This window comes from Mugil cephalus, chromosome 1 (assembly GCF_022458985.1).
Source record: "Mugil cephalus isolate CIBA_MC_2020 chromosome 1, CIBA_Mcephalus_1.1, whole genome shotgun sequence".
In the NCBI taxonomy this organism is placed as follows: Eukaryota; Metazoa; Chordata; class Actinopteri; order Mugiliformes; family Mugilidae; genus Mugil; species Mugil cephalus.
Genome location: NC_061770.1, coordinates 48,966,219 through 48,977,667, shown reverse-complemented (window position 1 = coordinate 48,977,667; position 11,449 = coordinate 48,966,219). Strand labels below are relative to the sequence as shown.

Genomic DNA, 11,449 nt, shown 5'->3' with positions numbered 1-11,449 from the left:
GTGTCACCAAACAAATGTGAAGAAACCCCTTGACTGTTTCCCACCTCACTGCCTTTGTCTCCTCATAATCACCCCATGTTCACCTGTGGCGTCTCTGACGTGACACTTCAGCTATGCAGTTCACATGAGATTATGGTTAATTTGGCAGCTGGAATTTCACAATTTTACCCGTCTTAACTTGTGGCTGTGTCAAGGCTAAAGCCTTTTTCAACATACCAGTTAATCTATTTTAAAGGCTCCAGTTTGCTTTTCCTTTTAAATGATGCACTGTCTTCAGTAACTATCCACCTCTACTGCTTCCTTTTCATTAGAAGACACATGTTAAAAGTACAGCACTCACAAATAAATTTGACTGAGAGTAAGGAGCAATTAACCTAAACTGTAACAAGCCAAATGCTACTGGTATTAATAATAATAATAATAATAATAATAATAATAATAATACTAAGGATGCAGCCAAACATGGACACGTATCATCTGAAGCTTGGTTTTTGTTTCCAGGTTCTCACGTTTACTCTGACTTATCTGTCATCTCCACTTGTAAAGTATTTGTTTTATAATCCCAACCACACCCAGATGTTTGTGTTGTGACTAATGAGACTTTGCACCTGGTTAATCCCGTTCCTGGTTTGGATCCAACTTCTTGGCCCCATTTGCGTCAGTGAGGGCTGAGTCACACAGCTGAAGCATCTCAGTAGATCACAGCACACTTTAACAAAGCTTCCAAACTGGCCATACGCTTAAATCAACAGCTTTCTAACTGTAAACTGCCGAACTAGCGTATCTCAACGCAGGGATGAGGCATGTGACTTAACAAAGAGCAGTAGATTTCATACTCCTCCACTGGAAAGGATTCACCCTGCAAATATTCACTTCCTGAGTAAGCACCTGAGTGCTGCACTTTCGCCTGTGGTGGTGATGTATTTCTTTCTGTATTTTAGTGACAAGGAAGACGAAAGGAGACTGTTGATGTGGTCTGGTTGTTATGGATGTTTAATAAAAGGCTTTGAGAGCAAATACTGAAAGGCAGATGGGCTCAAAAGTTAAAACAGGAGATGTTCTGCCTAAAAAAAATCCCACATCCCTGCTATCCTCTCATCATAGTGAGTGAAAACGGCCAGAGACAAAACACGAGACTACTTTAAGGAAAGAGAGAGCTGTGTGAAATAAGAGCAATCTTTTTAACTGCACTGAGACTTTACAATAAGACTTTGCAACTCATCTACCTCTGTCAGAGCCACCATCACAGAACTGCACCTGTCACCTTTGCACTGTGTATCCTCTACAGCACTCCCAATACTGCAACATGTGATATGTGTTCATATTAACCATTCTGATAATATATATCATATTTATACAATATTCTGTGTTTATGACCATTTTGTTTACATTTACATATTCTTATATTCACAGTATATTATCTATTGTATGTATACCTTGTATAGTTGAGTCCTTATATGCATATATTACAGGTATATATATATACATGTGTACATATTATATATTTGCAGTTATGTACGTATGCTCACCTTGCACATGACACATTTCTGTGTTTTTGTTTTTACTTTCATTTTTCTTCCTCAGTATTTTATTCTATTGTATGTTATTGTATTCAAATACCGGACTGCTATGACGACCTAATTTCCCTTCGGGGATGAATAAAGTAATCAATCAATCAATCAATCAATCAATCAATCAATCAATCAATCAATCAATCAATCAATCAATCAATCAATCAATCAATCAGTCAGTCAATCAGTCAGTCTGTCAGTCTGTCTGTCTGTCTGTCAGTACAAGAGTAAATCTGAAATTCCCCATCAGTTAACGAAATACTACCCTTCCAGAGAGAAACATGTCATATACAAAACATACATATAAAAGTCTGGATTTATATAAATTAAATCCAGACAGTTCATGTAACATGTGTATTAATTAACAATAGACTGTATAAAGATGGACTGTGAAACAGCCCCTCAAAAGTGGAGCCAAAGCAAGTGGAGCTCCCCCTGGTGACTGGCTGCAGTATAGGTCATAAGCTCCATCTCCTCCATGTTAGTGAGTGGGACTTGGGTCAAACTAAAACACTAAAATACATGTTAAAAATATATTGTTATCAAGGATTGTCATTTTAAGTAGGTATTATAGTGCAGATGCACACACATGTACAGAGACAAACACACCACTGGTGAACATCCAGGCTAAAACACTAAAGACTAGACTGGGTTGACCATGCAGGGTCACTTTATAAGTATACCTGCTAAGTATACTGAGGTCCTACAGAGTGCCAGGAGCACTAATGAAGACCACGTATGACACTGTGGTGGCATCAAACATGTACTACAGTGGTCCGCTGGATGGCAGCATCTCAGCAGCAGACAAAAAGAGCCTGAACATTCTGGTGAAGGAGGCTGGCTCTGTTCTGGCTGCCCTCTTGAGCCTGCAGAGGTGGTGAGTGACTGGAGGATGGAAGCAAAGCTGTCACCGCTGATGGTAAACCAGTCCCACCACCTCCATGGTGCTATAACAGCACTGGGCAGCGTCTTCAGCAACCAACTGAAATATTCACACACTGAGAAATAACAGACACTTAACCACAGATTCTGATTAAGTCTGATATGGAAGTAATTACTTCAGACTGCCTGAAGAAGTGAAGATCAAAAACAATAGGCTGTGCAGATGCATTTATTAAGTAGTTTCCAGATATCTCCTCCAGATATATCACAATAAACACAGAGATGTCAGCAGCAAACATACATGGTCCAACTTGAAGAACTGAAAACAAACAAGCAAAATATCTACTGTTGCCTGACATTGAGTGTCATGTTCTTTGAGTAGCCATTTTATGTAAATAAGTATTCAAAAAAAAAAAAAAAAAGATTGAAATCAAGAGTTAATTATTTCGCCATCTCGTGATGGTACTAAGTTAAATTATCTTGTCACTACTCATTTTACTAGAAAAATATGCTCAGTTGTCCTGATAAAGGAACAATTACCTCATGTTCTCCAGTTAACATCGTAAAAAAAGATAGAAACAATAGCAACAACACCCACATTTTCTCCTTTCGTACCTCCTAGGCCATTACCCCAGTCTTATTTTAAACATGGCTCAACACTAATAATCAGTGACCTAAAAGAGAGTGAATAGTGGACTCTAAAGGAAGGATGTGTTACTACATGCAAACAGGTTCACTAAATCACTCCACATGCTACCTCCCAGTTCTAGCATTGAAAACATTGAAGTGAAGCAGCTGGAAAAGGAGTTGTGACTCAGGAGAGAATGGACACGGGTCTTCTGAGGGTGTCCTGAGGTGTCTGGTAACAAAGTGTGGTTAGTGGGGTAACTTTGGGTCCTGTGGATTGAAGGGAGGGGCCTCTGTGGATCATCCCACAGATACTTGATACGTTAAAGATCTAGTCAATTTGGAGGCCAGGTCTACACCGTTTGATGTTGATGCTTATTGAGTTGTTCATAAAGTTTTGTGTGTGTGTCAGGCTGCATCCTGCTGGGGATGGCCGCTGCACATCAAGGTGTGTCATTGCTATGGAGTGGGGGTGTCCAGTCTGGTCTAGGTGGGTGGTCCATGTCTTAATGTTGTATCCGATGGGCGTACATACCGAAAGGCCAAGCGTCGCCTATTCAGCAGTGGTTCACAATCTACTATAACTTCATCATTTCTGCGTAGTATTTACTGTCTACAAAACTCCCACCTTTCTTGAACCCAAGGCCGGGGTAGAGAGGCTGAGTGAAGGTGGTGTGTTCATTGTGGAGCAGAGTCATTGTGTCGGAGACGCTATAAAAAGACAGCGTACCTGCCCTGTGATCTACGTACACTCCGATTGTGGAGGACTGAGGGCCTGACACTGTTGTTACTTCTGAGTCGTGCCAGAAGTCGTAATCAGTCGGGGAGCACAGTAAACTCCACGACTCGTCGTTCTTTCCGAACTCAGATGATCTGCCGATGCTTTTGTAAGACACTGCCACTGACCAAGTACAACCACTGAAACTGACCTCCCAGTAACATCGATCTGACAAACCTTGTTCGCACAGCACCTGCCTGACATTTTTAAACCTGCCTGAATGAGCAACATAAGAGGTTCCACATGAACTGTACGTCACCTGCCGGTTTTCTTTCGAGAGGGAAAAATATGTGTTGACCGAGTTACGATCCAGTGTTGGAGAACAGCGATCTGATGGAAAAGCAAAGCAGTAAGAAAAGACAACATTAAAATCTGGTATTCAGAGGATTATTGATGCATTTGTATAATATGTTAAACATTTTACTCACAGCGTAAAAACTCCTCTCTGGTTTTTGGGACCGGTGGCAGTACCACATCTAAAGAAGAGACTAAAGGAATACAAGAATAAATAAATACTGCAAACCTGAATAGGAAAATCGCTTGAAACTTAATATAAAACACCATCACCGTAAGGTTTAAAATTTCTCTCATGTACCTGTGGTAGAAATCCTAGTCCATGTGCCCGTGAGGAGGTCCTCTATGTCGTCTCTCATCTCAGACACAGAGTCAGTCACAGTTTTGACTGAAAGCTGGGGCAGAACAACTGCATTCGGGGGCAAGTCTGGAGATTCACAGGAGGTGGAGAGAGACTGGAAAGTCTGGAGGAGATAAAACCAGTCAGATACCAGGAAAATAACTTCATTTAATTCATCAGTGACAAGGAAATGTTGTACTTCATTGTTCCCAACTCTCATGCGTTATGAAGTGGTTGTCATGGCAACTTGAAGCGTTCATGACATCATATCCTGTTTGTATAGCATCAAATAACAAACCAAAACGAAAACTTCTCAGAAAAATAGACACTAGTATGCATCAGTATTATACAAACTACCGAAAATGACAGAAACCATCCTTGAACACTTTCATGTTTTAATTTGGCCCAAGTCCATAGCTTATGACCTATACTGCGGCCAGACACCAGAGGGAGCTCTACTTGCTTTGGCTCCACTTTTGGGGAGCTCTTCCTTCATTCATCTCCATTCAGCCTATGCTGGAAACAAACGCAGCACATTTCCAGGTGGCCTTTACATGACTCTGCATAACTTCACTATTACCCCAACTCTTCCTTCTGACAGAGATTCTTACAGTGACGCTACACTAAAAAATATATATGACGAATGAAGTTTGCTCCGTACAGTTTCACCCTGACAAATGACGTACCTGAATAAAATGAATGTGGTCGTCCGTATGAGAAAGCTCCTCTAGTTCCGTGTCTCTTCTCTTCAGCTTTGCAATCTCCACTTCCAGCTGCAGCTGCAGCTCCTCCGCCTTTGCAACGGCAGTTTTTTCCTGGTCTTCGATCTGCTGCTTCATCATGGAGCGTTTTGTTTTTAGGGAGGAGATCAGCTCATCGAAGATAATCTCGCTGGACTTCACCGCAGTCTGGCTATCGCTCTGTGCACAAAAAAGAAAAATATCATCGTCTGACTGAAATCCATTTGAATGTTTTTTTATGTGGTATTATTTTATAATAAATCCATTGGAGTCATGTTTCTAATGAATTAAATGAAAGAAAAAGAAAAAAATGCACTGTCACACTGATCTTAGAGTTAAACAACTATGCTACCTTACCTTATAATTCTAAGAATGCTTTTGTTATGTTATTATGTTCGTTAACACAACAAAAGAATGGATCGATGAGCTGCTAGATACCAAAACATGTGCGAGATGTTCTAAACTAAAGTTCCACACCTTGAAATCCTTCAGAGCTCCGACCAGCTCATTCAGCTCCTTTTCTCTCTCCTGGACTCTCTCCCTGATGTCTGTTTGGCAGATTGCCAGTTTTTTCTGAAAGAATTTTTCATACACATTGGAATCATTAAAAAAAAAAAGTAAAATAATAAGTGTAGTAATCATACTTTCAGAAATGTTCTCCCATTGTGTTCTACTTCTACCTGTTCACTTTTCCTCTCTGCTGCAGCTGACACCATGTTGTGCTCACTATGCTCATCCAAGGTGCACAGATAGCAGATGCACCTGCCCTCATTCCGACAGTAGACCTCCATCAGCTTGTTGTGCTTTGTGCACATCTTGTCCTGCAGCGGGATCGTAGTGGAGACCAGCTGGTGTACCTTGAGCACGGGGACGGCGTGGTGAGGCTCGAGGTGAGCAGGGCAGTACGACGCCAGGCACGTCAGGCAAGACATGGTGGCTTTGTTTCGTCTGGGCCCACAGCAGAAGTCACAGGCGACGTCTCCCGGACCGGCACAAGCCAGGGGATCGGAGGGGGACGCCTGCTGGGTCCTCTTCAGCTTCTCTACAACCTGGGGGTGACAAAAACAAAGAGGGGTAGGAATTACTGTAGAGTGTAGGAAACGGTGATTTGTCCAGTGGATTCATCCATGTCATCATGAGGCAGATGTTAACCAGCCTGTAGCGGCAACCACAGCAGAGACGGTTTTGAATATTCTGCCACGCATTTGCATATCTAACCCTAAAGATCCAGCAATGCACGATACACTCATAAGAATCTCTGCGGTCGACATGGTCAGAGTACCCGCTGATTTTTTTGTGTCGTTAATAACATGCACTGGCAACACTGTGACAGTGGCTCAGGTGGAGGAGCAGTTGTCCACTAATCGCTGGTCGCTGGTCCAATTAAGGTGAACTGTTGCATGATAACTTGAGTTACACAGCAAAGTTCTGTATAAGGGCAGTGCAGACCATTCCTTTATCCTCATCTCCTTTATGAGGTGTGTCAAGAGAGAGAAAATAACCCCTCTGCATGCGACTGGTAAACAATGTAAAATCAATGGCATTCAGACGAGGCAATCAGATTTTTGCAGAGGCCTAATCAGTTCTCTGTCTCTTACCTTTACTGACCTTTATATCTTTAAGGGTTGTTTTGCGCTTATTGTTCCTACTTTATCTTCTCATTTAAATGCAAATTATTTCCTTTTCTTTTCTTTTTTTTTTTTTTTTTTTTACAGTAGTTTGACATTAAAGCAGCCCTAAAGCCCCCTAAAGAATTGCCCCTGCTGATCAGCACTTTTTATGAGCGGGTAAACTTTAGGCTGGCGTCCAGTGCTGCAAAAATTTCAAACCAGTAACATGAGGACAAAGCTGATGTCAGGTCCCACTCAGGTTGGAGCTACGTTTGTTAGTTTAGTTGAAAAAGCTTGGGCCACTTGATCGTTATGACGACCACAATTATTGCCTCATGGAGATATTTGAGTTTTGTACAGAGATATTTATGCCCTTGCAATAGACTGGTGACCTGTCCAGGGTGTACCCTGCCGGTTGCCCTGAGATAGGCTCCAGCAACAGCTCTAATATTGCAGCGTGCGCCTGGGGTTTCCCCCAGGGGACAGAGTAGACTCTCGGCCAATTTCAGGGAACCAGACAGAGTCAGCGTGTAATATACGGCCTCGTGATTGGCTCAGCAGTGATGGGGGCGGGGCCTACTGTGTACAGAAGGCTTTGATTGACAGGTCTAGTGGCTCTGTGTGAAACTGCGCTGTTGAGACAGCTCCTGTATCACTGAATGAGTGTGTGCTGACTGAAAGAGAAAGGACGTCTTCTGCCTCCATTGATCCCTTTACTGAAATATATTGGATTCATGTTAATGTGCATTTAAAGAAATTTTAATTTGTGGGGAACATATATATATATATATCTATATATCTATAAAGATGTCTAATCAACCGCCATGCAGTACCTCCGCGGGCCCCTAGGGGTCGCCGACCCCCTGTTGAAAACCTATGATATCCTAGACGTACCAATTAGTGAACATCAAGACAGCACACAGTTGCGACAACATGGACACCGTGGCCATCGGTTACATTAAAATCTAATGGCATGTTCACAAATCTATCTTTTGATGAAAGGTGAAAATAAAATAAATGAAACATAGTAAATTAGTTTGAAAAGAAATGGCAGAACAGTGAGATATGGATTGAAAATGTAGCCAATGTGTCACCTCTGCCAGCATGTTGTTCCTCCTCAGAACAGGCCGTGAGCTGAAGCTCTCCCTGCACTGAGGGCAGCTGACCTCGACCTTCTCATCTCCCTGGTCCCAGTAACCCTCGATGCAGCATCTGCAGTAGCTGTGTCCACATGGGATGGTGACAGGCTCCTTCAGCAGGTCGAGACACACTGAGCAGCAGAACTGACTGTGATCCAACACGACGCCCTGATCAGGCTGCTCCTCAGCCATCTTCACCGATGCTCACTGAGAGGGGGGACGACTCTTAAGTTTCGTTTCTCTAAATGTGAGAGAAGGAGGGCAGCATGCAAACCCTGTCCGCGTCATGATGATTCATTTTTCACCTTTGTCCAACAGGGGGCAGACTATCATTGAGTTAGAACTTCCTTAGAGGCACAAGGGAGACCTATACAATATTAGATGGAAAGCGGTCATAATGTTATGCCTCATCGGTGTATTGTAATTTATCTGTAAAGTAAGTGACATAAAACATTTAATTAAAAATTCTTAAAGCAGGACATTAGCAGAAGTAGATAATATTTGGGTACTCATGCATGTGTTTGTAAAGACAATGTTGATATTAAGAAAAAGTTGAGATCATTGATATTTTAAGATGGTTACATGCTGGAGTTTAATGTAGCCCAAATAGTGAGTCAGACACACTTAATACTCCTCCACTTCTTAATTGTTAAATATCACCACATACAAGATTTTTTTTTGTGTAAAATAAAGTGACATACATAGTACAAATGAATAAACGTAACAGAGTTTAAAGGATGCTACAATGGTGTGAATGCCGTTTGTCCTCCCTAGACAGAGTTTATGTATAAAAGTACATATTAAGCATTTTATGTTGGGGCTGGACTTAACCATCCCTTAGTTGTGCTGCTATAGGCCTAGGCTGCAGGGGGATGATGCACTGAGGATATGTTCTCCACTTTCTCTTTTCTGGCACCAAGGTCCTGTCCTCTAATTTCGACAATTCTAAAATCTAATGTCTTCTCTAATCCAAGTCATGCAGTTATGTGCTACTACTGTATATGTCAACTGCTGGGTGCTACCACAACAAATACTGTTGTCAACTACTATTGTCGTGGTTTCATCAACCTGCTGAGTAGGCTGGGCAGTAAGAACATGCATAATCAGGTATTCACAAAATTTTCTACTGTTTGAGAGAAGAATTAATGCAGTAGATTGTCTAAGGATGGACTATTTTACTGTGATGATGAGTAAATGTTGTAGAATAATACAATACCACTGTAACTTTAGCCCAACAACAAACAAACAAAAAAACAACACAGACTTTTTTTTTGGCTTTGTCCGTGTCTTCAGGGTCTTCTCATTCTGCCACTTAATTTTTGGACCTTTCCACCACACTTGTAGTGACACAGTTGCACCATATGTGTTATGAAGTGTTACATTGAAAATAGTCCGGTCTGAAACAGTGTCTCACGGTGGTATATTAAAAATTCTCATCACAACGAAAAAAAATACTGGTATTTGGTATGAACCGGCATACCATTCAGCCGTACTGCTGAGTCTTCATGACTTGCAATTTTCCAACCTGTCTATAATTCCTCTTATGTCAAACTGTTATGTAACATCATCAATTCTATCTTGTATTTGTAGCATCATCAAACATGTATGTTTTAATTACATATATTAATTCATAACAGATGTATGTTTATCTTGTGTCTCCTGTTCTTCTTTTCTCTCTATCTTCTCTGTTTGTACCAGGCCGGCCCTCAGCAGATGGGTTCCTCCATATGAGCTGGGTTCTGCTTAAGGTTTCTTCCTGTTAAAAGGGAGTTTTTCCTCAGGCTTGCTCTGGAGGTTTCGGGACGTTTTTTGTAAAGTGATTTGAGACAATTTGAATTTATATTGTTATTGATGCTATATACCGTACCTTATCAGCCAGGTGCTAATGAAACACTCCTTACTTTGGTCTGATACTTTTAACATTAGACTTTTTTTTTGTTTGTTTTTTTTTTAACTGACAACAAAGTCAGGATGTTTTAGTTTAGTGAGACGCTTTCAAAGTAAAAGCCCGAATTCAATGTCCGCCACACACAAGACACAACAAACAGCAACATGAACCCAAACAAATAAATGCAATGAAAACAATATCTCATCTCATCTCTTCCATTCCCCTTTAATCCTCTACTAGGGTCGTGGAGGTTGCTGGAGCCTATCCCAGCTGGCATGAAAACAATATATTTATAGAAATATTACACTCATACTAAAGGTCATTTACAACCTTTTATCTCTGATTCTGTTGTATTGTGTTTGTTCTTGTAAGTCATAAGCTTCTGTATTCTTTTTAGTCTCCTTTTTATTACCATCAACTTGCCATGGATTACAGGTGAAAATTAGCCTGAATGGCTATGTTTGGCACATTTACTTGATTCTCCTGTGTACTCATGCCAATCAATGTGCACTGGCCCTCTATTGCAAAATAATAATAACAATAATAATAATAAAATAATAATTTTAAAACAAAAGGAACTGGATCCCCCCTTTTCTTGGATGCAGAGCGCTGCCACGATCGTGTGACAACACATTTGATTTGTTTGATTGAAAAAAATAACAACAATCTCTGCCCTTCAGAGATCAGTCTTTATGGGAGTAGATCAAACCTTGTTTTTGAGCTGAAGCTTCTACAATGATACAGTCTGTCAGGCCATCGATTCAGAATGTAACAGGCAGATATATCATCATCAGAGAGTAAAACCCTGGAGCTGCGGTGCGGGATTCGAGGCTGGCTCGGACAGTCAACACCACAGGAACATCTACAAGCTCCACAGCGTGCTCTGACCTCTTAAGAACTGCCTGCTGATCTAAGGCACATTGGGAGGGTTACATTTTCTTTATCATGATCATTTTCATTTAATGAATCAAAAATGTGGCTGCACAGGTTTCACTTATATCGAATCACAAGTCAATCATCTCATATTGAATTCAATTCAGTTTTATTTGTATAGCGCCAGTAACAATACAAACCGTCTCAAGACGCTTCACAAAATCCAGCCTGCAACCTCCAGCTGGAGGAGGCCATGATGACTGGGGCAGATGCAGTTTATGGAGCTCCACAGGTCTGATACACAGCACTCCAGACCATGAAGACTGGGCTGGTTGATGAGGCCACAGCAGCAGATGTAGCTTAGAACTCCACAGGTCAGATATTCAGCACTCCAGACCAGAGACCCTCACAAGAAGATGGAGGGGGAGGGGAGCGGAGGGGAGAGAGTGAGACACAGTGGTCAGTAAATTATAAGAGATAGAAAATAAAATGATAAGATATTAGATGACAGGAGCCAGAGAAGAAAGAGGAGAGGACATGTCCTCAGTGCATCGTCCATCATCCGTCAGTGCAGCATAACTAAGGGATGGTTAAGTCCAGCCCTAACTATAAGCTTTGTCAAAAAGGAAAGTGGAAAGCTGGTTCCACAGGAGAGGAGCCTGATAACTGGGGAACATATCCTGGTCAAATATAACACAAAGGTTTTT

The 11,449-nt window shown here is 41.4% G+C and overlaps 1 protein-coding gene across 1 annotated transcript; it reads right to left on the bottom strand.

Annotated features, from left to right (window-relative positions):
• Positions 1–2,666: 2,666 nt before the first annotated feature.
• Positions 2,667–8,230, bottom strand: LOC125005670 (E3 ubiquitin-protein ligase TRIM16-like). Its single transcript, XM_047581190.1, has 7 exons — positions 7,937–8,230; positions 5,913–6,281; positions 5,710–5,805; positions 5,179–5,412; positions 4,454–4,616; positions 4,287–4,346; positions 2,667–4,188 (listed from the first exon to the last, which is right to left on the bottom strand). Exons 1-7 carry the CDS (start codon positions 8,171–8,173, stop codon positions 3,659–3,661), a joined length of 1,689 nt encoding a protein of 562 aa, XP_047437146.1. The 5' UTR covers positions 8,174–8,230; the 3' UTR covers positions 2,667–3,658.
• Positions 8,231–11,449: the final 3,219 nt, after the last annotated feature.

Excerpts from the sequence above, each read along its gene's own strand:
- LOC125005670 (XM_047581190.1), bottom strand. The coding sequence starts at position 8,173 with ATGGCTGAGGAGCAGCCTGATCAGGGCGTCGTGTTGGATCACAGTCAG. Across the intron at positions 4,347-4,453 it reads GACTAGGATTTCTACCACAG|TCTCTTCTTTAGATGTGGTA; the intron begins GTACATGAGAGA and ends GTATTCCTTTAG. Across the intron at positions 4,189-4,286 it reads CAGAGAGGAGTTTTTACGCT|ATCGCTGTTCTCCAACACTG; the intron begins GTGAGTAAAATG and ends CTTTTCCATCAG.